Raw genomic sequence first — 27,635 nt, forward strand, 5'->3', positions numbered from 1 at the left:
ATACTGACATTACAGCAGGGGATCACAGTGGATTCATTTGGTCAGGTAAAATATTTCACTGACTGTTTTTAAACAATATTTTACCTCACAAAAGGAAAAAAGAGAGTGGATAGGAGGGTGAGCACATGGGGGGAGAGATTCTCAACGCTGCAAAGCCTGCTCCCATCGTGGCATTACCGCCCTCCCGATGCGATAATAAATATATATATGCTTAGTGGTGCTGACAGGAGCAGCGGACATGTCTCACACCGTTTGTGCTTTCCAACATACCGTTTTTTTTCGGATTATAAGACGCACCCCAAATTTTGAGGAGAAAAATAAGACATTTTTATTTTTAAGAAAATGGTGGTGCTTCTTATAATCCGTACATCTTATTGTTTTCCGAGGGTGGTGGCTGTGCTATTGTTTACCGAGGGTGGTCTCAGGGTCACTGCTGGGGGAGGCAGGAGTGAGGTGATGCTGCAGGCAGGAATGAGGGGGGCTCTGATGTGCAGCACGCTGCTGCGGGGGTCTTGTGTTGCTGCTGGGTATCTCTGGGTGCCTGGCGGTTGCTGGCCCGTGCTGCGGGCGTCTCCGTGCCTAGCGGTGCTGCGTGAGTGTCTCAGCGCTGAAATCTCATGTCTCGAGATCTTGGTCCCGAGATCACCATCTGCGCTTGCGCCGCCCCGGCGGTGGCCATATTCCCGGAGACAACCGCACATGGAACTGTGGAAGTGCCAGGGCTCTGGCCTGTCGCAAAATGTTGGCAGAGCCCCAAGCAGCGCCGGACACCCACGCAGCACTGCTGAGCAGCGGAGACACTCGCAGCACCGCTATTCCCGCTCATGCATAGTAATGACGCAGCCGTTACTGCGCCTGCGCGGGAATAGCGAAAATGTGTATGTCACTTGCGCAAGTGACACTGCCGCGGTGCCTTATGGAAATTGGGGACAGCATACGGAAGTCCCAACTGGCGATTATTTCCCCGTATGTGGGGAAAAGCTACTGTTTAGGCGCAAGGTGGGAGTCAGAAAGGAAAGGAGCTCCATTTCATTTTTGGAGCGCAAAATTGGCTGGAATCAATTGGAGGACACCATGTTGCATTTGAAGTGCCCCTGATGTGCATAAACAATGGAAACCACTGGCAAGTGACCCCATTTTGGAAACTAGACCCCTCAAGGAATGTATCTAAATGGATAAAATTAGATAAAATAGATAAAAAATATGTTGTGCAATTTCTCCTTATTAGGCAGATACTCCTTATGTGGGGAAAACTACTGTTTGGTCACATGGCAGGACTCAAAGGAAAGAGTGACATTTGGCAACGCAGACTTTAATTTAATGTAATGAAATTGTCAGCGGGTGTCATGTAGTGTTTGGAGAGCCTCTGATGTGCCTAGACAGCGGAAACCCCCAACAATTGACCCCATTTAGTAAACTAGATCCCTCGAGGAATTTATCTAGACGTGTGGCGAGCTTCTGGAACCCACAGGCGCTTTACAGTATTTTACAGCATTGATCTGTGAAAGTGGAAAAAAAATTTGAGAGCCAATATTTTTCATTTTCACTAGGATAGCAGGAGAAAATCAACCCCAAAAGGCAATTTCTGCAGATCACACACACCTCATTTTGTGGTTGAAACCTACTTTTGGGCACAGTGAAAAGCTCAGAAGGGAAGACGCACGATATTGGCATTCAGATTTTGCTGGAATGGTATGAGGGTGCTATGTAACACTGGCAGAGCCCCTGAGGTACCAGAACAGAAACCCCACATCATTTTACCAACTACTCCCCCTAATTAATTAATCTAGAGGTGCAGTTATATTGAAACATGTGCCTCACAAAACTTTCTTAAGAGCCAATAGGAAAAATAGATAGCGCCAATACCCAACGTGTAATCGGGAAATACTTTTCAGGCACAGTACAAAGCTCATAAAGGAAGGAGCACCATATTGAAGGCAGATTTTACTGTTCTGGTTTGCGGGTACAGTGACCCAATGGGAGATTCCATGAGGTGCCAGAACAGCAGAATCCCCTCATAAGTGACCACAGTTTGCAAACTACACCTCTCAATGAATTCACCTGGAGGTGGAGTGATCATATTGACAGCATAGGTTTGTCACAGAATTTTATAGCATTGGGCAGTGAAGAAAAATTGATTTCATTTTCACCACCAAAACTTTGTTTTAGCCCCAGATTTTACATTTTCAAACTGGAAAATGGTTAAAAATGGCATCAAAATTTGTCCCACTATTTCTGCTGAATGTAGAAAAACTCTGTATGTGGATGTACAGTACTACTTTGCCATACGGAGAGAAGGAGCGCTATGTGCCTCCTGGAGCACAGATTTTCCTAGAATAGTTTGTGGACTTCAAATACAGAGTCCCCAAATGCTAGGAGCGTAGAATCCCCCCTCAAGTTACTCCATTTTGGAAATTATAGTCATTTGGGAATTCAGATATAGGTGATGATTTTGACTCAAGCAGAAGTGGATTTTGCAGAGTGAAAATTGCAAAGTGCCTTTGTAGTGTCTAGTACATCATTTACAGCTCATGCTTCTGGAGACACGCACCTGTAAGTTAGGCGGGCTCTCATCACTACAAAAATGCCAAATATGTTGACGCTAAACTTGGTTTAGGTAGACTGAGGCTCAGAAAGGAGAGGGGTATTTGGACTTGGTATTGCAGAATTTGCTGGATTTCATTTGTGGCGAGAAGCCATAGTGCTTTCCCATTACTTTTGTATTACCAGTAAAGTGGAAGTACCCTATATTAGTATAATATGTCATGTGAAAACAATTTCCAAATCGTTGGAATCTGTTGAAGTGTTCCAGAGTTATTACCACACAAAGTGACCCTGGTCAGAATTGTAAAATTTGGCCTGGTCAGGAAATGAAAACAGGCTTTGGGAGCAGTCGTTAAAAAGGGGTAATTTTTGTAAGGTTTTGTGCACTTAGATCAGTGATGGAGAACCTACGACACGTGTAGCCATTTTCAATGACACGCGGCCGCATACAGAGAAGTATGGGGCCGCATGCCAAGAAAGACATTTCATCCTCGACTCCTGCATGGCCAGGTGCAGTAGCCGAGGATAGAGATGGGCGAACCCAAACAGTAAAGTTCGGCGTCCGTACTTAACACCTACTCTTCGAGCACGGACACCGAACACAGACTTCTAACAGGAAATCCGTGTTACTGCTCAGGTTAGGCTGCCCGAACACCGGTTGTTTGCCACGCTGTCATGTGCTTGGCAGCACGATAAACACTGCTTTTGATCAGCGGTGAAATCATCCACGCCGGTTAGGTTGTGTTTCCACAGGAAACGCTGCGTATTTGACGCTGCTTAGAGCCGCAGCGTCAAACACGCAGCGTCCAGATGTTACAGCATAGTGGAAGGGATTTCATGAAATCCAGTCTCCACTATGCGGTAAAACACGCAGGCGGCAGACCCACGTAAACGGACATGCGGCACGTCTTTTCAGAATGCAGCATGTCTGTTTATAATGCGGCGGCGCTCCGTCGCCGCGCCGTAAATTTACCATAGACTATCATTAGATGCGGTAAAACCGCATCTAATGATTAGTCACATGCGTAGTAACTGCATAAATGCAGCTTACTACACATGTCTGCCGGCTCACCTGTCCCGCTGCCGGAAGTCCCTCATCCACTGCAGTTCTCGCGATAACTTATTGTATTGCGAGAACTGCCGTGCACGTGAGTTATCTCCGGTCACTAGTCTGGTTCTCACAAACAGCTGATCAGCTGATTGTGAGAACGCTCCAGTGTAGGTGATCGCTGGAGAGTTATCTCCGGCGATCATCTACAGGCTCTGCTACATCTGGATGTCAGGCATCCAGATGTAGCAGAGCTGGACTCGTCTAGACTATGTGCACATACAACATACACCATACTACATGTGACATGGTACATGCACCATGCGACATGGTACATGCACCATGCGACATACAACATGCACCATGCGACATGGTACATGCACCATGCGACATACAACATGCACCATGCGACATACAACATGCACCATGCGACATACAACATGCACCATGGTACATACAACATGCACCATGGTACATGCACCATGCGACATGGTACATGCACCATGCGACATGGTACATGCACCATGCGACATGGTACATGCACCATGCGACATGGTACATGCACCATGCGACATGGTACATGCACCATGCGACATGGTACATGCACCATGCGACATGGTACATGCACCATGCGACATGGTACATGCACCATGCGACATGGTACATGCACCATGCGACATGGTACATGCACCATGCGACATGGTACATGCACCATGCGACATACAACATGCACCATGGTACATACAACATGCACCATGGTACATGCACCATGCGACATGGTACATGCACCATGCGACATGGTACATGCACCATGCGACATGGTACATGCACCATGCGACATGGTACATGCACCATGCGACATGGTACATGCACCATGCGACATGGTACATGCACCATGCGACATGGTACATGCACCATGCGACATGGTACATGCACCATGCGACATGGTACATGCACCATGCGACATGGTACATGCACCATGCGACATGGTACATGCACCATGCGACATGGTACATGCACCATGCGACATGGTACATGCACCATGCGACATGGTACATGCACCATGCGACATGGTACATGCACCATGCGACATGGTACATGCACCATGCGACATGGTACATGCACCATGGTACATGCGACATGGTACATGCGACATGGTACATGCGACATGGTACATGGTACATGCGACATGGTACATGCGACATGGTACATGCACCATGCGACATGGTACATGGTACATGCGACATGGTACATGCGACATGGTACATGCGACATGGTACATGCACCATGCGACATGGTACATGCACCATGCGACATGGTACATGCACCATGCGACATGGTACATGCACCATGCGACATGGTACATGCACCATGCGACATGGTACATGCACCATGCGACATGGTACATGCACCATGCGACATGGTACATGCACCATGCGACATGGTACATGCACCATGCGACATGGTACATGCACCATGCGACATGGTACATGCACCATGCGACATGGTACATGCACCATGCGACATGGTACATGCACCATGCGACATGGTACATGCACCATGCGACATGGTACATGCACCATGCGACATGGTACATGCACCATGCGACATGGTACATGCACCATGCGACATGGTACATGCACCATGCGACATGGTACATGCACCATGCGACATGGTACATGCACCATGCGACATGGTACATGCACCATGCGACATGGTACATGCACCATGCGACATGGTACATGCACCATGCGACATGGTACATGCACCATGCGACATGGTACATGCACCATGCGACATGGTACATGCACCATGCGACATGGTACATGCACCATGCGACATGGTACATGCACCATGCGACATGGTACATGCACCATGCGACATGGTACATGCACCATGCGACATGGTACATGCACCATGCGACATGGTACATGCACCATGCGACATGGTACATGCACCATGCGACATGGTACATGCACCATGCGACATGGTACATGCACCATGCGACATGGTACATGCACCATGCGACATGGTACATGCACCATGCGACATGGTACATGCACCATGCGACATGGTACATGCACCATGCGACATGGTACATGCACCATGCGACATGGTACATGCACCATGGTACATGCACCATGGTACATGCACCATGCGACATGGTACATGCACCATGCGACATGGTACATGCACCATGGTACATGCACCATGCGACATGGTACATGCACCATGCGACATGGTACATGCACCATGGTACATGCACCATGCGACATGGTACATGCACCATGCGACATGGTACATGCACCATGGTACATGCACCATGCGACATGGTACATGCACCATGCGACATGGTACATGCACCATGGTACATGCACCATGCGACATGGTACATGCACCATGGTACATGCACCATGCGACATGGTACATGCACCATGCGACATGGTACATGCACCATGGTACATGCACCATGCGACATGGTACATGCACCATGCGACATGGTACATGCACCATGGTACATGCACCATGCGACATGGTACATGCACCATGCGACATGGTACATGCACCATGGTACATGCACCATGCGACATGGTACATGCACCATGCGACATGGTACATGCACCAAGGTACATGCACCATGCGACATGGTACATGCACCATGCGACATGGTACATGCACCATGCGACATGGTACATGCACCATGGTACATGCACCATGCGACATACAACATGCACCATACGACATACAACATGCACCATGCGACATACAACATGCACCATGCGACATACAACATGTACCATACGACATACAACATGCACCATGCGACATACAACATGCACCATGCGACATACAACATGTACCATGCGACATACATGTACCATGTGATATGCAACATACACCATACAACACATACATACACTACATACATATAGACATACAGTACATTAAACATAGAGTACACACTCACCATCACCTTAATTTAATGGCCAGTAAAGGCTTCGCAGACAGCTGCGGGCTGATATTCATAACCTAGAGAGGGGCCATGGGTACTACCTCATTCCCAGGCTACAAATATTGGCCCCCGGCCGTCGGCTTTCACCCACTGGCGCAGAAAATTGTGCGGGAGCCCACGCCATTTTTTTCCCCAGCTTTTTAAAAAGAAATTAAACGTTCATTAATAAACATCAGCCTTGCTATTACATATCTACTAGATGGTGGCCCGATTCTAACACATCGGGTATTCTAGAATATGTATGTAGTTTATTTACAAAGTGGTGTTTAAATCCCGCTGCAATATCGCTGATTGCTCCCGGCCGGCCACGACCAATCAGCGAAGCGTGGTTTAAATCCCGCCAACTCGCGGACGGACTGCACCCGTCGCTGATTTGTCGCGCCAGCCGCCCGCGACCAATCAGCGACATGGGATTTCCGTTACAGACAAATAGACGATTATATATATATACTAGTGGGGGTATATTCTGCGCCAATATCGCTGATTGGTTGCGGACGGCCGCGTAGTATATAGCAGCCACGTAGTATATAACACAGCCACGTAGTATATAGCACAGCCCACGCAGTAGATAGCACAGCCCAAGCAGTAGATAGCACAGCCACGTAGTATATAGCAGCCACGTAGTACATAGCACAGCCACATAGTACATAGCACAGCCACATAGTATATAGCACAGCCATAGTATATAGCACAGCCACATAGTATATAGCACAGCCACGTAGTATATAGCACAGCCACGTAGTATATCACAGGCCACACAGTAGATAGCACAGCCACGTAGTAGATAGCACAGCCACGTAGTATGTAGCAGCCACGTAGTATGTAGCAGCCACATAGTATATAGCACAGCCCACGTAGTATATAGCACAGCCCACGTAGTATATAGCACAGCCCACGTAGTATATAGCACAGCCCACGTAGTATATAGCACAGCCCACGTAGTATATAGCACAGCCCACGTAGTATATAGCACAGCCCACGTAGTATATAGCACAGCCCACGTAGTATATAGCACAGCCCACGTAGTATATAGCACAGCCCACATAGTATACAGCAGTGTGGGCACCATATCCCTGTGAAAAAAATAATTAAAATAAAAAATAGTTATATACTTCACCTTCCATCGTCCACCGAAGCTGTCCCGCTCCTCGCGATGCGGCCGGCAGCTTTCGATCCCAGAGATGCATTGCAATATTACCCAGATGACTCATCTATCTAGTAATCTATAGATATATCTATCAATAGATATATTTATAGATCGATAATAGATATGATAGATAGATACGATAGATAATAAATAGATCTATCTATCCCATATCTATCATCTATCGATCTGTTATCTATCATCTATCTGTCTGTGTGTGTAAACATTATTCTTCAATGGAGTATGTAAATCAAGAGGTTTGACAAGAGATGACATCACCCTTTTTTTTGTATATCTTTATTGAGCTTACAAAAACACACACAAATTTGCATGAAAAACGCGTCAAAAAACGCAGGTGACCTGCCGGTGACTTCAGGTGCAGAGTTCGTGCAGATTTTTACCTGCGTCAAATCCTGATGCAATCCTGAACGTGGAAACATACAGAGCCACGGTTCCCACACAATCAAAAGAAAGCTGAGCGCTCAGCTGTGATCGGAGGTATAAAGTTTACCTCAGGTCACTGGTGTCAGCTGATGAGACTACTGATCCCATCATCCGACACCTGCTGCCGTTAATAACAGTGGGAAGTGGAAGTGTTCCCCACCAATATCTAAGTGGTCATTTGTTTTGGGATATTAAATAATAACAGTGAGAGCAGGAGCGGCGATGGGAGTATAGAGTATTCATCAGCCACTCCTGTGTAGTAAAGAAATAATTCAAAAGAAAAAACAGCGTATGTTCCCCTGTATTTTTATAACCAGCTAGACAAAACCCACAGCTGGGGGCTGCAACCCTCAGCTGTCAGCTTCAACAAGGCTGGTTATCAAGAATAGAGAGGGTTCCCACACTTTTTTTTTAATTTAAATTTTCAAAAAATGCCCCACCCCCATTTTCAACAACCTGCTTTGCTAAAGCAGCTGGGGGCTGGTATTCTCAGGTTGGTAAGGGACCATGGATATTGCCCCCCCAGCCTAAAAATAGCAGTCCGCAGCTGTCCAGAAAAGGCACATCTATTAGATGCGCCAATTCTGGTGCTTTGCCTGGCTTTTCCCACTTGCCCTGTAGCGGTGGCAAGTGGAATTCATATTTTTGGGGTTGATGTCACCTTTGTATTGTCAGGTGACATCAAGCCCACGGCTTAGTAATAGAGTGGTGTCTAAAGGTACCTTCACACTGAGCAACTTACCAACGAGAACAACAACGATCCGTGACGTTGCAGCGTCCTGGATAGCGATCTCGTTGTGTTTGACACGCAGCAGCGATCAGGATCCTGCTGTGACATCGCTGGTCGTTGCTAGAAGTCCGGAACTTTATTTGGTCGTCAGGTCGGCGTGATTCGTCATGTTTGACATCAAAAGCAACGATGCCTGCAATGTTTTCTCATGGAGCCAACAACCAGCGAGAACGATAAGTACGTCACTGGATCGCTCCTGCATCGTTCTGCTGTTGCCGTGTTTGACGTCTCCTAGCGACCTAAACAGCGACGCTGCAGTGATCGGCATCGTTGTCTATATCGCTGCAGCATCGCTTAATTTGACGGTACCTTAAGACACCTCTCCATTACTAATCCTATAGTTGTATGGTAAATAAAGACACAGCCAGAATAAAGTCTTTTATTAGGAATAAGACTAAACAGTTATCCATTTTTATTTAAACGCCTATTTGCCGAAGTCGTCGTTCTCCTGTAATAAACATAAGATAAAAACAACAATAAATACCATACCTGGCTGTCGTTCGGATTCATGTCTTGGGTGATAACCAGTTTTCAGCCTGGATTCTGCCAAGATGCGAGGGTACAGGCTGAGAACCACTGGTGACTGAACTGCGAACAAAGCCTCAGAGACCAGTGATGACATCATCGAGGTTACCTCCGGTCAGTGAGGCTCCGTTCCCAGCTGGGCTGAACTGAGGTGACCTCGGTGACGTCCCCGCTAGCACCGTGAGAAAAACTGTAGATGGAGTCTATAATCTATTTTAGGAAAATTGTGCTCCAAGAGTCAAATAGCATTCTGTCCCTCTGGGTTCTCGCCATGTAGCTAAGCAGTAATGTACAGGACAAGTTGTACTGTTCATCTTCTCTTGTTACTCTTGTGAAAATGAAAAAATGGGGGCTAAAGCAACATCATTATGGGAAAAAGTAACATTTTAATTTTTTCTTCCACATTGCTTTAATTCCTGTGAAGCACCTTAAGGGTTAATAAACTTCGTGAATGTGGTTTTAAGCACTTTGAAGGGAGCAGCTTTTAAAATGTCTCATAGGCCACTAAGTCACTTCGAATGTGATGTGGTCCCTAAAAAAATTGGCTTTGTAAATTTTGTTGGAAAAAAACAAAACGCTGATAAAACCATTTAACCCTTCTAACTTCCTAACAAAAAAGAAAGTTTAAAAAAGTGTGCCAATGTAAAGTTAACATGTGGTAAATGTTATTTATTAACCATTTTGTGTAGTATAACTATCTGGTTTAAGAGCATAAAAATACAATTTTGAAAATTGCAAACTTTCTGACCAAATTCCGAAATTTTTTAAAACGAAAAAAATTTTTGTGACATAAATTTAGAGTAACGGGTCAGTCCTTATGAGGCTAATTATTACCTTTTGACGATAGATTTGAGGGATGAGTTACTAGTTCATCCCTCTTGTCGCAGGCCCGGCTGACAACCGTGATGACTGGAGGCGGTTGAGGTAGAAGGCTGTGGTCTTCATTCACCACAATGGATTGATGACTGTCGTATTTCTGCTGGCCCACAGTGTTGGAAGGAACCCTTAATGCCACTCCTGTGAAGCTATCACAAAACAGAAAACTTTCATACATTTTCCAGATTTACTATAAAATGAAAAAACAAATCACAAAATGATGATGCGTTGTCTGTACAGAAGGCAGTTTTCCAGTCTGTAAACTAAAGGTCTCTCCAGGGTCTAAGAAATCTGCATGCAGGATTTAATCTTTTCATGGTGACCAATACCCACATATATTGGTACTCTAGCTATTCGCACTCACTCACACGAGCGTATAACACAGCTGAAGGCTATGTGAGGTTTTATCAGATAGTACTCGGACAATATTATACTATGGGGCAGTGCAGATCTGCAATTATGAGAAAACAATGGCAGCATTGTGTGGGTGGTTGTGAGCAGGGCTGTGGAGTCCATTAGCCAAACCTCAAACTTCTCAATTTCCCTGACTCCAACCTCACAGCACTGGTCACTACTGAGCATGTAAATAAAGTGCAGCACAGATTCATCTCAACTACGACTCCACAGCACTGGTCACTACTGAGCATGTAAATAAAGTGCAGCACAGATTCATCTCAACTACGACTCCACAGCACTGGTCACTACTGAGCATGTAAATAAAGTGCAGCACAGATTCATCTCAACTACGACTCCACAGCACTGGTCACTACTGAGCATGTAAATAAAGTGCAGCACAGATTCATCTCAACTACGACTCCACAGCACTGGTCACTACTGAGCATGTAAATAAAGTGCAGCACAGATTCATCTCAACTATGACTCCACAGCACTGGTCACTACTGAGCATGTAAATAAAGTGCAGCACAGATTCATCTCAACTACGACTCCACAGCCCTGGTCACTACTGAGCATGTAAAAGTGCAGCACAGATTCATCTCAACTACAACTCCACAGCACTGGTCACTACTGAGCATGCTCATAAAGTACAACACAGATTAATTTCAACTAAAAGCCTAGATCCTTAGATCAGGAACAGAACAGACATTTATAGGTCATTTCATAACTTTCCCACAATCTTAGGAAAACATTTACAGCACATCCTGCAGTGAACTACTGAACCCAATATATACTGACTCCAACTCCACCAAAACAGACACAGATGGTATGTGTGAAATATCGGACTGCACTCGGATGACATCCAAGTTGCTGTGTGATTACCACATACAATGGAGATGCATCTGTGCTGCATTCTCTCATGTGAGAGGCTCGGAGCACAGTGCACTGACAAGCGGCCTAATTCTGAGAATTTGATCCGAGTGTATTTGTATAATCGGACCAGATTCTCTCGCATGACAGAACTTACAGCGGTGTGACCCCGGCCTTAACATATTACTTGTATTTTTAGTTTTCAAATATGGCCTCGAGGACGGTTCCACATCGGGAGGGATTTATCAAGACTGCCACTTCATAAGTGAGTCTGGAACCTATTAGCCTGCTGGGTAAGGTGCACAAAACCCAAACAAACCTAAGACTATGCCTGCCATGAGTAGTTACCATGTAGCCAGTTTCCACAGTAAACATGTCACACTGTAGTAGACCACAGCCTTTATGCTAAAAGGGTACCGTTACACTAAACGACTTACCAACGATCACAACCAGCGATACGACCTGGCCGTGATCGTTGGTAAGTCGTTGTGTGGTCGCTGGGGAGCTGTCACACAGACAGCTCTCTCCAGCGACCAACGATCTGGGGAACAACTTCGGCATCGTTGAAACTGTCTTCAACGATGCCGAAGTCCCCGGGTAACCAGGGTAAACATCGGGTTACTAAGCGCAGGGCCGCGCTTAGTAACCCGATATTTACCCTGGTTACAAGTGAACACATCGCTGGATCGGCGTCACACACGCCGATCCAGCGATGACAGCGGGTGATCAGCGACCAAAAAAAGGTCCTGATTATTCCCCAACGACCTTCCCAGCAGGGGCCTGATCGTTGGTCGCTGTCACACATAACGAGATCGTTAGCGGGATCGTTGCTACATCACAAAAAGCGTGACGTTGCAACGATATCGTTAACGAAATCATTATGTGTGAAGGTACCTCAAGACTCATCACTAAAAAGTGCTAGGGCCAATGCCACAAAATCTTGTGCAAATACCACTTGTGATTGACGCCAGAAAACGGTTGTAGGACACATGAGATTCACCTTTTTTTCCCTAAAAAGCTGTACGCCTCTAAAATGAACACCACTGAAAAAAAACATTTGTTTGTATTGCATCTTGTATATCAATATTGAATTTTTAACTATTGCAACATGTAAAATAACAAATGCCAATATGCAATTTATTTGTTTTAAATAAACATTTCCTGGCATATTTCTTTTAGAACTGATGCAACTAAAGCAAATAGTGAAATATAAAAACGCATTACAAAAACACCACAGGAAAAAAAATAAGCATCAGTTAGATCAACATACTTTTTAGTCTCCATTTTCCTAGAATTCTTCTCATGTATCTTTTTTATGATGAAATCATATAAGCCAGGGGTGGGCAATTAATTTGCCCAAGGGGCCACATGTGGAATTGGGACAGTTATGGAGGGCTGAACCAATCGGTTGAATTTAATTGAGCTCAATATTTTATTGTTTTTGAAAATAAGGTTTTAATTAGATGTATATACGGGTAAGAATACAGGTTACAATAAGCTTTATAGTAAAATCTACTAGACTATTGATGTAATTTCTGTTATGGAGGCTCGCATCTCCGCAACACAAACTGACGCATTGCAGTCCTAAAGATGAGCCACATGTCAGTATCCACAGCTGAGCTGCAGGTGTCTGTGGACGCATAGTAAACATGGGATTTCTTGAAATCCCGTCTACTATGCTGTAACACATCTGGCCTCTGTGGTTTTGATGCTGCGGATGTACACAACGTCAAACCCGCAGCAATTCCTGGCTGTATGCACGTACCCTTAGAAAGCCATTCAGCTGCTACAATGACAGCCCAGCAACCGGGAAGAAAATAACTTTATACCTACCGGCAGCATCTGACATTCAGTCAGAGATGCGGCTTCAGTCACTGCTTAGTACGTGGTGAGGAGCAGATGGAAGCAGTGCAGCCAGGTGAGTACTGATGCGCTGCAAAACAAGCTGTCAAAGTTTCGGGACATGCTTACCATGTACTGAGCAGTGACTGTAGTCGTGTCTCAGCCTGAGGCTGCCGGGAGGGTTAAAGTTCATAGCTTTCTATGAACACTATTAACCTGCAGATTACACCTTTATATGCAGGTTAATAGCTTTACGCATTATGAATGTCAATTATATACATGTGCCTTATTTAAAGGGGTTATCAAGCCTTGGGGCTCAAGTCTGCAGTTACTCTATGTAACGGTAGACTGTAAATTCTCGCAGAGTGCAGTGTGTGCACGGTCAGGATTCTCTGTGAGCAGGCAGGTGCATGACCGCAAGTACGTGATTTGCATTCCTCCGACCACATTTTGGCTAGATGTGTCCGGCCTCGCTCAATACACTTGCATTAATAGAGGCTATGCCCATCTAGTGGGAATGCGGCAGGGAGTACACAAATTACATACCTGCGCTACACAGCTGCCTGCTCGCTCCTGGAGAATTGCGCACACAGAGCTATGTGAGGGTTGACATGTAGAACACTGTCACACAGACTACAGACTAATCCCAACTCTCGACAACCCCTTTAACTTGTATTAAAATATATAGGACCTAATCCGTGCACTCTACATGTCACATGAGTATAGAGCCCTATATCTTACCCTATTCTTACCTGGGACATGCCTTTAGTAAAACTGCAGATTTATGTAGTGGGGGTGTACTGAGGCTGGAGTTCTCACTGTGACAAGTCAGGACTGAGATAGTCCAGGGCAGCGTGCAGTGGTCATCTGACCTGCGTCTCTACATATCTCTACGCAGGTCAGATGCACACAGTGATCTTCAGGACCTTGAAAAGCACTGCCCTCCGCTCTCCTCTGATGTTCTCATGCTGGCCACACCATGGCCCCCGAAACTTTATGATTGCTCCGGTCTATGGCTTCTCCACCTCCTCAGACTCCTCACTACACGCTGAATTGCTATTGTACCTGCACACTCTGTCACTGCTGGAGCATTCGTTCTAGCCTATCTGCGGGCCGGACAAGCAAAGGGCCAGATGTGGCCGCGGGCTGCAGTTTGCCCAGCCCTGATATAAGCCAATCGTCTGCGGTGTTATTCTTCACTTGAGAGGAAGTACAGGGATTGGACTGTAAAGGACTGGGGGTAAAGATATTTGCTATTATGAAGACCCCTTCAGACTGTTTGGGACATCTGGAAGAATGACTGTCTGGAGAAGAAAAGGTGAGCACTACCACGTGTCCTGTGTCATGCCAACAGTAGAGGATCCTGAGACCATCCACATATCCCTGGCTGTTTTCCATCTTAGGGAGTTGGCTCTCACAATTTTGCCTAAGAACACTGTCATGAATAAAGAATAGGATTTAAACATCCTCCAAGCACAACTTCAACGATCAAGAAGCAATTTAGTTATGAACAATGCTTTTCCAGCATGATGGAGACCTTGTCACAAAGCAATGGTGGTAGCCAAGTGGCTCGGTGAATAAAACATTGACATTTGGGTCTATGCCCAGGAAACACATGTATAAAGGAAAAGGGGCGTATAGAAAAAGACTTCTCCAGAGAGGGAAAAGTGAAATTTCACATTTATTTATAAGACATTAAAAGAGTATATCAAAAGCACACTGAGGAATCAGCAGAGACTAACAAACAATGCGCACTTGCTGATTGGTAAGAGGAGGGGGAAAAAAAAAGAGGGGGGGGGGGGGGTGGCAAAATTCCCCCCAACAAGATAAAAAATCCTTGTGATTCTATATACCGTATATACTCGAGTATAAGCCGAGACCCCTAACTTTGCCACAACAATCTGGGAAAACTTAAAGGGAAGGTGCCATCAAAAAAAAAAAATTTTCAGAAATTGTAAAAATGTAAAGAATTAATGATTACATTTTCTTAAAAAATATTATCATTTGTTTATAATTTAGTAAAATATGAAAAATAATTTGAAAAGTTTTGGAATTTCCACTTTTAACCCGGTTAATGACCGGGGGATTTTTCGTTTTTCCGTGTTCGTTTTTCGCTCCCCTCCTTCCCAGAGCCATAACTTTTTTTATTTTTCTGTCAATTTGGCCATGTGAGGGCTTATTTTTTGCGGGACGAGTTGTACTTTTGAACGACATCATTGGTTTTAGCATGTCGTGTACTAGAAAACGGGAAAAAAATTCCAAGTGCGGTGAAATTGCAAAAAAAGTGCAATCCCACATTGGTTTTTTGTTTGGCTTTTTTGCTAGGTTCACTAAATGCTAAAACTGACCTGCCATTATGATTCTCCAGGTCAGTACGAGTTCATAGACACCAAACATGACTCGGTTATTTTTTATCTAAGTGGTGAAAAAAAATTCCAAACTTTGCTAAAAAAAAAAAAAAAAAAAAAAAAATTGTGCCATTTTCCGATACTTGTAGCGTCTCCATTTTTCATCATCTGGGGTCGGTTGAGGGCTTATTTTTTGCGTGCCGAGATGACGTTTTTAATGATAGCATTTCGGTGCAGATACGTTCTTTTGATCGCCCGTTATTGCATTTTAATGCAATGTCGCGGCGACCAAAAAAACGTAATTCTGGCGTTTCAAATTTTTTTCCCGCTACGCTGTTTAGCGATCAGGTTAATACTTTTTTTTAATTGATAGATCGGGCGATTCTGAGCGCGGCGATACCAAATATGCGTAGATTTGATATTTTTTTTATTGATTTATTTTGATTGGGGCGAAAGGGGGGTGATTTAAACTTTTATGTTTTTTTTATTTTTTTCACATTTTTTTAAACTTTTTTTTTTAACTTTTGCCATGCTTCAATAGCCTCCATGAGAGGCTAGAAGCAGGCATAGCACGATCGGCTCTGCTACATAGCAGCGATCTGCTGATCGCTGCTATGTAGCAGAAATGGAGGTGTGCTGTGAGCGCCGACCACAGGGTGGCGCTCACAGCGACGGGCAATCAGTAACCATAGAGGTCTCAAGGACCTCTATGGTTACCATTCACAATCATCGCCGACCCCCGATCATGTGACGGGGGTCGGCGATGACGTCATTTCCGGCCGCCCGGCCGGAAGCGGTAGTTAAATGCCGCTGTCTACGTTTGACAGCGGCATTTAACTAGTTAATAGGTGCGGGCAGATTGCGATTCTGCCCGCGCCTATTACGGGCACATGTCAGCTGTTCAAAACAGCTGACATGTCCCGGCTTTGGTGCGGGCTCACCGCGGAGCCCTGCATCAAAGCAGGGGAGCCGGCATCGGACGGTATAGTACGTCCGATGCCGGTAAGGGGTTAAACACTAGGGGGAGCAGCTGCTGAAATTTCAGAAAAACCTAGTGTACAAATAGCTCACATTACTGCACTGCAGTAATTATGGGCGGAGTCTGCTGACCTGTGTGATGTCTCCTCTCCTCTCCTTCTGGGTGTTTGCTAAGGGATTAGAGAGGATGATATTAAGGAACCCAGTGAGCAGCCATTTTGTTGGTGAATGCAGAGTATGGCTGCCGTCACACTATCAGTATTTGGTCAGTATTTTACCTCAGTATTTGTAGCCAAAACCAGGAGTGGAACAAATAGAGGAAAAGTATAATAGAAACATATATACTTCTGTATATATCACCCACTCCTGGTTTTGGCTTACAAATACTGAGGTAAAATACTGACCAAATACTGATAAGTGTGAAAGCAGCCTTATACTGACAAGTAGACAGTCACCGAGGATGGCAGGCAGCAAGGATTCTGGGAGATATGTGGTGGAGGGAGCAGGGTGACAGCAGCACAGAGTATTTCAGGAGAGCAGTGTGCTGGTCTATGGGGGCCCCCTGTTTGGTGCGCGGAGCAGCCAGGGATTGTACATAGAGCGCTGTCTTTTATACACATGGATGGACCGTCTGCTCCACAGAAATCCAGGAAACATTTCTGCGGATTGATGGCCTGTTCTGATCCAGACTTCGCATACAGACCCCATTCCCCTCCTCAGATCCTGTCTTCTCCATCCTGTCCTGGCGATATGTGAAAGCGAGGCGACAGGCGCAGTCTGGGGTGACGCTGGGAAGGAAATGTAGCCATATAGTAACGATAAAAATGAGACCCCTCTCTTCAGCTGCCTCACCAGCCTTCCCCTGACTACACCTAACTGGAGGTCATGCTGCCCCCTCTATTACCCCAGACCCGCGTGCGGGTGCTCTGCCAGAACCACCATAGAATGGGTCCGCTTTCTGAAGATAATACTGCCACAGTGTTCTCACATAATACCGCCATATAGATCACACATAATACTATCAAATAGATCACACAATACTGTCATACAGTTCTCACATAATACCACTATATAGATCACACAAAATACCGCCAATGTTCTCACATACCGCCATATAGATCACACATAATACCGCCAGTGTTCTCACATAATACCGCCATATAGATCACACATAATACCGCCAGTGTTCTCACATACCACCATATAGATCACACATAATACCGCCAGTGTTCTCACATACTACCATATGCTTCTCATAGTACCGCCATATAGATCACCCATAATGCCGCCACATAGATCTCACATGTATTGTAAATAAAGACTCGGCCAGAATAAAGTGCTTTATTAATCTTTTTTATACCATACCGAACGCATAATCCTCGACTCCCTCATCTCCCACAACAAAAATAATAAACCACAATGGGGAAAGACACGCAAGGGGGCGAGGAGTGCATAGGAGAGGATTAGATACTGACTGCTGAGCCGTGTATCTAATCCTGTCCTGTGTGATACTGTGCTGCGCCGTGTATCTAATCCTATCTTGTGTGATACTGTACACAGGACAGGATTAGCTACACAGGACTAGATTAGCTACACAGGACAGAGATAGCAGTGGTAGGTGGTATATAGAGGCAGGCAGCAGTGGTAGATGGTATATAGAGGCAGGCAGCAGTGGTAGGTGGTATACAGAGGCAGGTAGCGGTGGTATACAGAGGCAGGTAGCAGTGGTATATAGGGGCAGGTAGCAGTGGTATATAGGGGCAGGTAGCAGTGGTATATAGGGGCAGGTAGCAGTGGTATATAGGGGCAGGTAGCAGTGGTATATAGGGGCAGGTAGCAGTGGTATATAGGGGCAGGTAGCAGTGGTATATAGGGGTAGGTAGCAGTGGTATATAGGGGCTGGTAGCAGTGGTATATAGGGGCTGGTAGCAGTGGTATATAGGGGCAGGTACCGTAGCAGTGGTATATAGGGGCAGGTAGCAGTGGTATATAGGGGCTGGTAGCAGTGGTATATAGGGGCAGGTAGCAGTGGTATATAGGGGCAGGTAGCAGTGGTATATAGGGGCAGGTAGCAGTGGTATATAGGGGCAGGTAGCAGTGGTATATAGGGGCAGGTAGCAGTGGTATATAGGGGCAGGTAGCAGTGGTATATAGGGGCTGGTAGCAGTGGTATGTAGGGGCAGGTAGCAGTGGTATATAGGGGCTGGTAGCAGTGGTATATAGGGGCAGGTAGCAGTGGTATATAGGGGCAGGTAGCAGTAGTATATAGGGTCTGGTAGCAGTGATATATAGGGTCTGGTAGCAGTGGTATATAGTGGCTGGTAGCAGTGGTATATAGGGGCAGGTAGCAGTGGTATATAGGGGCAGGTAGCAGTAGTATATAGGGTCTGGTAGCAGTGGTATATAGGAGCAGGTAGCAGTGGTATATAGGGGCAGGTAGCAGTGGTATATAGGGGCAGGTAGCAGTGGTATATAGGGGCAGGTAGCAGTGGTATATAGGGGCAGGTAGCAGTGGTATATAGGGGCAGGTAGCAGTAGTATATAGGGTCTGGTAGCAGTGATATATAGGGTCTGGTAGCAGTGGTATATAGTGGCTGGTAGCAGTGGTATATAGGGGCAGGTAGCAGTGGTATATAGGGGCAGGTAGCAGTGGTATATAGGGGCAGGTAGCAGTAGTATATAGGGTCTGGTAGCAGTGGTATATAGGGTCTGGTAGCAGTGGTATATAGGAGCAGGTAGCAGTGGTATATAGGGGCAGGTAGCAGTGGTATATAGGGGCTGGTAGCAGTGGTAGATGCATAAGAAAATAAAAACTCTGTACTTACCTTCAGTCCTCTCCCAGGAAGTGCTGAATCCTGTTCAGGGCAGAGCAGTGTGACGATCTCCCTACTCTGCTCTGAACAGGGTGGCTGGGACCAGTGATTGCAGCCTGTGCTGTAATAATAAGTACATGCTGCAATCACAGCTCCTGGCTGCAGATACTCACCCGAACCTCTCTTCCCAGCAGCAGCTTCTCCCTGGCAGCTCCTGCTATGATCGCACGATGACAGAGGAAAATAAAAAACAAAATGGCCGTGATCTCCTCTCACAGCTGTGACGTAGCAGCCCAGGGGGCGTGCCCAAGTCACAGCTGAGAGGCAGGAGGAGCGGTCGGAGCCCGACTGTTGGCTCCTATGCCCATGGCTGCCGTAAGTGAGGTGTGCAAGTGTCGTGCCCAGACACTTACACCCACACTAATGAAAATGGCGGCCTCCAGTGGCAAAAGTAAAAATGAATAAATAAAAAAGTATTAAAGTAGTACATTTACTTTTGTATTAAAAATAATTGATTATATAATCAATAATTATTAATACAAAAACTAAAATCACGGCACCCTCCCTTTAACGACTCGAGTAGTGATCAGCGAATATACTCGTTAACCGAGCATGCACGGGTGTCCTCCGAGTATTTTTAGTGCTCGGAGATTTAGTTTTTATTGCCGCAGCTGAATGATTTACATCTGTTAGCCAGCATAAGTACATGTGGGGGTTGCCTGGTTGCTAGGGAATCCCCACATGTACTTATGCTGGCTAACAGTAAATCATTCAGCTGTGGCACTAAAAACAAAAACTCCGAGCACTAAAAAATACTCGGAGGACCCCCGAGCATGCTTGAGAAATTTCGAGTAACGAGTATATTCGCTCATCACTACACTCAAGTATAAGCCTAGGGTGGGAAATGCAGCAGCTATCGGAAATTTCAAAAATAAAAATATGTACCAATAAAAGTAAAATTAATTGAGACATCAGAAGGTTAAGTGTTTCTGAATATCCATATTGAATTAGGAGCCCCATATAATGCTCCATACAGTTCATGATGGGTCCCACAAGATGCTCCATATTAAAAAATGCCCCATATAATGTTGCACAAAGGTTAATAATGGCCTTCATGCCCTGTTGTAGTTTTGCGCCCCTTGAGGAAGGTACAATTACCGAAACGCGCATCGGGGTGGACGGGTGTCCCTGAGGGATCTTTCCATCATCCATAAGGTATTGTAGATAGGCTATTATGCTATTTATTGTGCCCACTGAAAAAGATCTGGTTTATTGATTGCACTTCCACTATTAGGAAATATATAACTATATCTATGTGTTCTAGTATGTCTTATATATATTTACATACCTTCTAACCAGGGATACACCCAACCTTGGGCTTTTTCCTGATGCTGGCAACATCATGTTACCATCTTTTAGCCCCATATATCTGTTTGTCTGTATGATATGTTTTATTCATGTTCAATAAAGTTGTTAATGTTTATGGATTCTATGACTGCTTGGTCGCTCTTTTCCTTATTAATATATTAAAAATGGAGAATTCATGAAACAAACAAGAATGGTAATTATATTGGAGTATGAGATCCTGACCTGCATTTAGTCCTTGCGGTGATCTCGTCTGTAACTTAAAAATCCAGTATGACTCGCGATTTAAAAATTTCCTCTTTAGATCGCCTCCTCTAATTAGCTTAAAACCCTGCTGTTCTGTTCGGGTCAGGTATACACTTGTACTGCTCCGGTCATTTTTGACCAGACCTATTAAAGGGAACCTGTCACCCCGAAAATCCCGGGTGAGGTAATCCCACCGGCATCAGGGGCTTATCTGCAGCATTCTGTAATGCTGTAGATAAGCCCCCGATGTAACCTGAAAAGGAAGAAAAAGACGTTATATTATACTCACCCAGGGGCGGTCCCGCTGCTGGTCAGGTCGGATGGGCGTCTCCGGTCCGCTGCGGCGCCTCCTATCTTCTTTCCATGACGTCCTCTTCTAATCTTCAGCCACGGCTCCGGCGCAGGCGTACTTTGCTCTGCCCTGTTGAGGGCAGACAAAGTACTGCAGTGCGCAGGCGCCGGGCCTCTGACCTTTCCGGCGCCTGCGCACTGCAGTACTATCCCCTGCCCTCAAGAGGGCAGAGCAAAGTACGCCTGCGCCGGAGCCGTGGCTGAAGATCAGAAGAGGACGTCATGGAAAGATAGGAGGCGCCGCAGCGGACCGGAGACGCCCATCCGACCTGACCAGCAGAGGGACTGCCCCTGGGTGAGTATAATATAACGTCTTTTTCTTCCTTTTCAGGTTACATCGGGAGCTTATCTACAGCATTACAGAATGCTGCAGATAAGCCCCTGATGCCGGTGGGATTACCTCACCTGGGATTTTCGGGGTGACAGGTTCCCTTTAAAGTGGTGTTTTTAGCTACTTAAGTGTATTATTTGAATACCTGTTGCATTATTAAACTGCAATGTGAACATGGTTGGTCATTGTCAAAAAATGAAATAAACTTATTTTTTCTTTATTTTGTTTTGAATAAGGTTACACAGAAATTACAAACTTGTGTTTTGATAATTACAACTAACTATAACATGAAATTCAACTGCATGTAAACATTTTGAAAAAGAAAAACAAAAACTTCAGTTTTTTCTTAAAAGGTTCACACTATTCTATTTATGTGAAAATAATAAGACAGAATGCAGCACTCAATTCATGTCCCTGCCAAAAGAGGAGGGAGTGGACATTCAGGATATAGGAGGCATGGGGGGGGGAAAGGGAACGGATGACGGCTGGGTCACCTGGACCCATAGAAGCGAGGTCCTCGTCTGTTCCCTCTCCCCCGCATGCCTCCTATATCCTGCATGTCCACTCCTTCATCTATTGGCACGGACATGAATTAAGACTGTTGGATATTTTTCAAGCTGGTGAGTGCTACATTCTGTCTTCTTATTTTCACTTGGAATTTATTCTTTTTTCATGCTAAGCAGTTAATACCAGCAGAAAGCTGCTGCTGGATTCAGTCAATGTGTATCTAGTGTCTGAGATAAGTAGTGATTTGTGACCTTAGATGCCTTTAATTTTTTGCTCTTTGCCTGGATTTCAATATTCTGTTTATGCATTCAGCACAGCAATAAAGCACGTGTCGTGTACGTACATATTTTGCACAACTAAAACAAGTCATAGTTGATTTATGTTCAACAGCAGTGTTGGTGGAGGACGTTGTTTCGATAGCAGTGCTGGTGGAGGACGTTGGTTCGGTAGCAGTGTTGGTGGAGGACGTTGGTTCGGTAGCAGTGTTGGTGGAGGACGTTGTTTCGATAGCAGTGCTGGTGGAGGACGTTGGTTCGGTAGCAGTGTTGGTGGAGGACGTTGGTTCGGTAGCAGTGTTGGTGGAGGACGTTGGTTCGGTAGCAGTGTTGGTGGAGGACGTTGGTTCGGTAGCAGTGCTGATGGAGGCTGTGGTTTCGCTTGCTTGAGCACGCTGCAGGATACTTTCAACAATGGTTGATGCTCCTTCATTTCTGGGATTCAATTTTTTCCCTTTAATATACGGTTTAATAAGCGATTTTCCTAATTCTTCCAGAAACAGTCTTTTCTGCAGTTTATTTCTATTCCAATTGGGGTCTATTTCACACCATAAGACAAATGCATTGTATGCGGACACATCAAGAATACCAGTACCAAGTACTGATACTCCTGTTTTATCACAGCAATGTATTTACACCCCATGGTTCCTTTCTAACACAAACCATGATTAAGACCTCACAGTCGAAATGCGTTTGTCACTCCTGATTCCTTGGTGTGCTTTTGATATACCTTTTAATGCATTATAAATACCGTATATACTCGAGTATAAGCCGACCCGAGTATAAGCTGACCCCCCTAATTTTGCCACAAAAAACTGGGAAAACTTAAAGGGAACCTGTCACCTGAATTTGGCGGGACTGGTTTTGGGTCATATGGGCGGAGTTTTCGGGTGTTTGATTCACCCTTTCCTTACCCGCTGGCTGCATGCTGGCTGCAATATTGGATTGAAGTTCATTCTCTGTCCTCCGTTGTACCTGCCTGCGAAAGGCAATCTTGCCTTACGCAGGCGTGTACTACGGAGGACATAGAATGAACTTCAGTCCAATATTGCGGCCAGCATGCAGCCAGCGGGTAAGGAAAGGGTGAATCAAACACCCAAAAACTCCGCCAATGTGACCCAAAACCAGTCCCGCCAAATTCAGGTGACAGGTTCCCTCTAATCACTCGAGTATAAGCCTAGGGTGGAGAATGCAGCAGCTACCGGTAAATGTCAAAAGTAAAAATAGATACCAATAAAAGTAAAATTAATTCAGACATCAGTAGGTTAAGTGTTTTTGAATATCCATATTGAATCAGGAGCCCCATATAATGCTCCATAAAGTTTGATGGGCCCCATTGGATGCTCCATATTAAAATATGCCCCATATAATCCTGCACAAAGGGTAATAAGGGCCCCATAAGATGCTCCATAGAGATATTTGCCCTATATAGTGCTGCACAAACGTTATGGCCCCATAAGATGCTCCATACAGTCACTTGCCACATTATAGTGCTGCACAAGCGTTATGGCCCCATAAGATGCTCCGTACAGTCACTTGCCCCATTTGCTTTTGCTGCGATAAAAAAAAAAAAAAAAATAACATACTCACCTCTCGTTGCTCAGGACCCCCGGCACTTTCAACATTTAGCTGCTCCTCGTGCGGCTCAGTCTTCAGCACTGACGTTCAGCAGAGGGCGCGCCCTGACTACGTCACTGCGCCCTCTGACCTGAGCGTCACAGCCAGAGGACGCTGAAGACTGAGCCGCATCGGAACGAGGAGCGGTAAATATCGCGCAGCGCTCCCCTCCCCGTATGCTCACCTACTGCTAGTGCGGTGCAGTCCCTGCTTCTTCCAGCGCTGCATCTTCTTCCTGTATTGAGCAGTCACAGTTACCGCTCATTACAATAATGAATATGCGGCTCCACCTCTATGGGAGGTGGAGCTGCATATTCATTACTGTAATGAGCGGTACCATGTGACCACTCAGTACAGGAAGAATCTGCAGCGCTGGAAAAAGCAGGGACTTGCAGGGACCGCGCCAGCAGTAGGTGAGTATAATTACACAGCTGCCACTCCCCCTCACCTGCCGACCCCTGGGTATGACCCGAGTATAAGCCGAGAGGGGCACATTCAGCCCCCAAAAAATGGGCTGAAAATCTCAGCTTATACTCAAGTATATACGGTAAAAGGAAAATTTAACTTTTATCTCGCTGGAGAAATTTTTTCTATATGGCCAGGAAATTCCCCAGATCTCAATCCTACTGGGAACCTGTGGTCAATCCTCAAAAAGCAAGTGTACAAACAAAAACACGAGAATTGAGATATTCTCCAAGCACTGAATAGAAGGGGCGACCATCAGTCAGCATCTGGCATAGAAGCGGAAATCCAGCATGTTAGGACAGGGCCTGAAGTCTTGGAATAAGGGTCAACAATAAATATTGAGTCTGTGTATAAACAATGTAATAGCCAGTGACAGTTTAAAAACTTATGAGATGCTTGCACAATAATTGTACTTCAGTAATTAGAGAAATCTTCGACTGAAAGATCTAAACACACTGAAGCAGCACAGTGTGAAAACCAAAATTTGTGTCAGTCTGAAAACTTTCGGCCAAAAGTAGGGGAGTGTAAGATAACATTGCCGTGTGGCTGACTAGTACGGCATGGCACAGTATTTTTTTTATCTGTTACCTAAAGCCTTGATTTTCATCCGAAGACACTGTACTCTGCCGGCTAAAACGTTCACTCTTTGTATCATTCAGTGATGGACGATCTGAGGACTAGAGAGTCAATAATTACACAATACAATCAATTACAGAAAAGCAAAGTCTGCTCTGATTTCCTTCTGTAAGACCCGGACAAGGAGTTATTACATCAATTCACAACCTAGCACCACAATCTTCCATACGTGACGCAAAAAAATCCAATATGCATTCGGTACAGCATGCTGATTTTATTACAGATGGCTTTCACCCCATGCATTGCTAAGCGTGAAATGCATAGTGAAACTGTAGAAAGAATGGGCATACGGCAGACTTAAATATCCACAGCACAGGTTAAAAAGGTACTCTAAATGTATTAGGGTATGTGCACACGTTGCGGATTTTTCCGCGCAGAGTCTGTAGAATCCGCCGGTAAAATTACCTGCGTTTTACCTGCTGACTTTGTGCGGACTTTGTGCATTTTTAAGCAGCGCCCCAGAGACGTTGCAGTAATGTCGCTCTGCCACTAAGGGGAGTGATGGTACGTCTGATGGCACTAAAGGAGTTCATCTGACCAGGTATCACCAGCACACATTACACTTCACACTCCGGCCACTAGGTTGAGCAAAAGGTTTTATTTATTAGGCCACTCCTCACACTGGTAAAACTAGGGGTTGAATAGGAAGTTAGGAGAGAAGCTGACTGGGTTTTGACCAGGCAACATCCCGTGGCAGGGGGTGTTGCGGGCAAGATTCAGGGGGGTCCCTGTCAGGCGTGTGAACCTGGCAGGTACCTAGCGACAAGAACAGAACGTTACGGAACCGTGCCTGCACTACCTTGCGGTGGTATCCTAAGAAAGACACGAAGCGAAGCGAAGGATATTGTGGACAGTGAGAAACGAGATCAAGCACAAAGGAGAGCCAGTAGAAGTCATGCCCGGAGAACGGCAACATCCTACTGAGGCGCGTAGCCGGTGCCCGGAACACCGAGGAAGTAACTGACTTCATGCCTTACTTCAAATACCGCAGGACAGTTAATTATAGGTTGGCTGTCTACCTTACATCACCTAAGCAGACATAGGGGGCAACGTGTGGAGACGGGCATCTCTAGGGTCCCGGAAGAGCTCCGAGCCTACCCGTCAAACGGGTGCATCCTATCCATAACATACAGTGGGGCAAAAAAGTATTTAGTCAGTCAGCAATAGTGCAAGTTCCACCACTTAAAAAGATGAGAGGCGTCTGTAATTTACATCATAGGTAGACCTCAACTATGGGAGACAAACTGAGAAAAAAAAATCCAGAAAATCACATTGTCTGTTTTTTTATCATTTTTTTTGCATATTATGGTGGAAAATAAGTATTTGGTCAGAAACAAACAATCAAGATTTCTGGCTCTCACAGACCTGTAACTTCTTCTTTAAGAGTCTCCTCTTTCCTCCACTCATTACCTGTAGTAATGGCACCTGTTTAAACTTGTTATCAGTATAAAAAGACACCTGTGCACACCCTCAAACAGTCTGACTCCAAACTCCACTATGGTGAAGACCAAAGAGCTGTCAAAGGACACCAGAAACAAAATTGTAGCCCTGCACCAGGCTGGGAAGACTGAATCTGCAATAGCCAACCAGCTTGGAGTGAAGAAATCAACAGTGGGAGCAATAATTAGAAAATGGAAGACATACAAGACCACTGATAATCTCCCTCGATCTGGGGCTCCACGCAAAATCCCACCCCGTGGGGTCAGAATGATCACAAGAACGGTGAGCAAAAATCCCAGAACCATGCGGGGGGACCTAGTGAATGAACTGCAGAGAGCTGGGACCAATGTAACAAGGCCTACCATAAGTAACACACTGCGCCACCATGGACTCAGATCCTGCAGTGCCAGACGTGTCCCACTGCTTAAGCCAGTACATGTCCGGGCCCGTCTGAAGTTTGGTAGAGAGCATTTGGATGATCCAGAGGAGTTTGGGGTGAATGTCCTATGGTCTGATGAAACCAAACTGGAACTGTTTGGTAGAAACACAACTTGTCGTGTTTGGAGGAAAAAGAATACTGAGTTGCATCCATCAAACACCATACCTACTGTAAAGCATGGTGGTGGAAACATCATGCTTTGGGGCTGTTTCTCTGCAAAGGGGCCAGGACGACTGATCCGGGTACATGAAAGAATGAATGGGGCCATGTATCGTGAGATTTTGAGTGCAAACCTCCTTCCATCAGCAGGGGCATTGAAGATGAAACGTGGC

At 45.5% G+C, this 27,635-nt stretch overlaps 1 protein-coding gene across 1 annotated transcript in view; it reads right to left on the minus strand.

The window, feature by feature from the left end:
• SGO2 (shugoshin 2) overlaps positions 1-27,635 on the minus strand; it is a 105,952-nt gene that overhangs the window by 10,109 nt on the left and 68,208 nt on the right. Inside the window, exons 5-6 of the mRNA XM_069733758.1 lie at positions 25,377-25,465; positions 10,343-10,533 (exon numbers count right to left, since the gene is read on the minus strand). Coding sequence (XP_069589859.1) covers positions 10,343-10,533; positions 25,377-25,465 — 280 coding nt within the window. The remainder of the gene's footprint in view (positions 1-10,342; positions 10,534-25,376; positions 25,466-27,635) is intronic.

The sequence above is a fragment of the Ranitomeya imitator genome, chromosome 7 (genome assembly GCF_032444005.1).
Source record: "Ranitomeya imitator isolate aRanImi1 chromosome 7, aRanImi1.pri, whole genome shotgun sequence".
Taxonomy (NCBI): domain Eukaryota; kingdom Metazoa; phylum Chordata; class Amphibia; order Anura; family Dendrobatidae; genus Ranitomeya; species Ranitomeya imitator.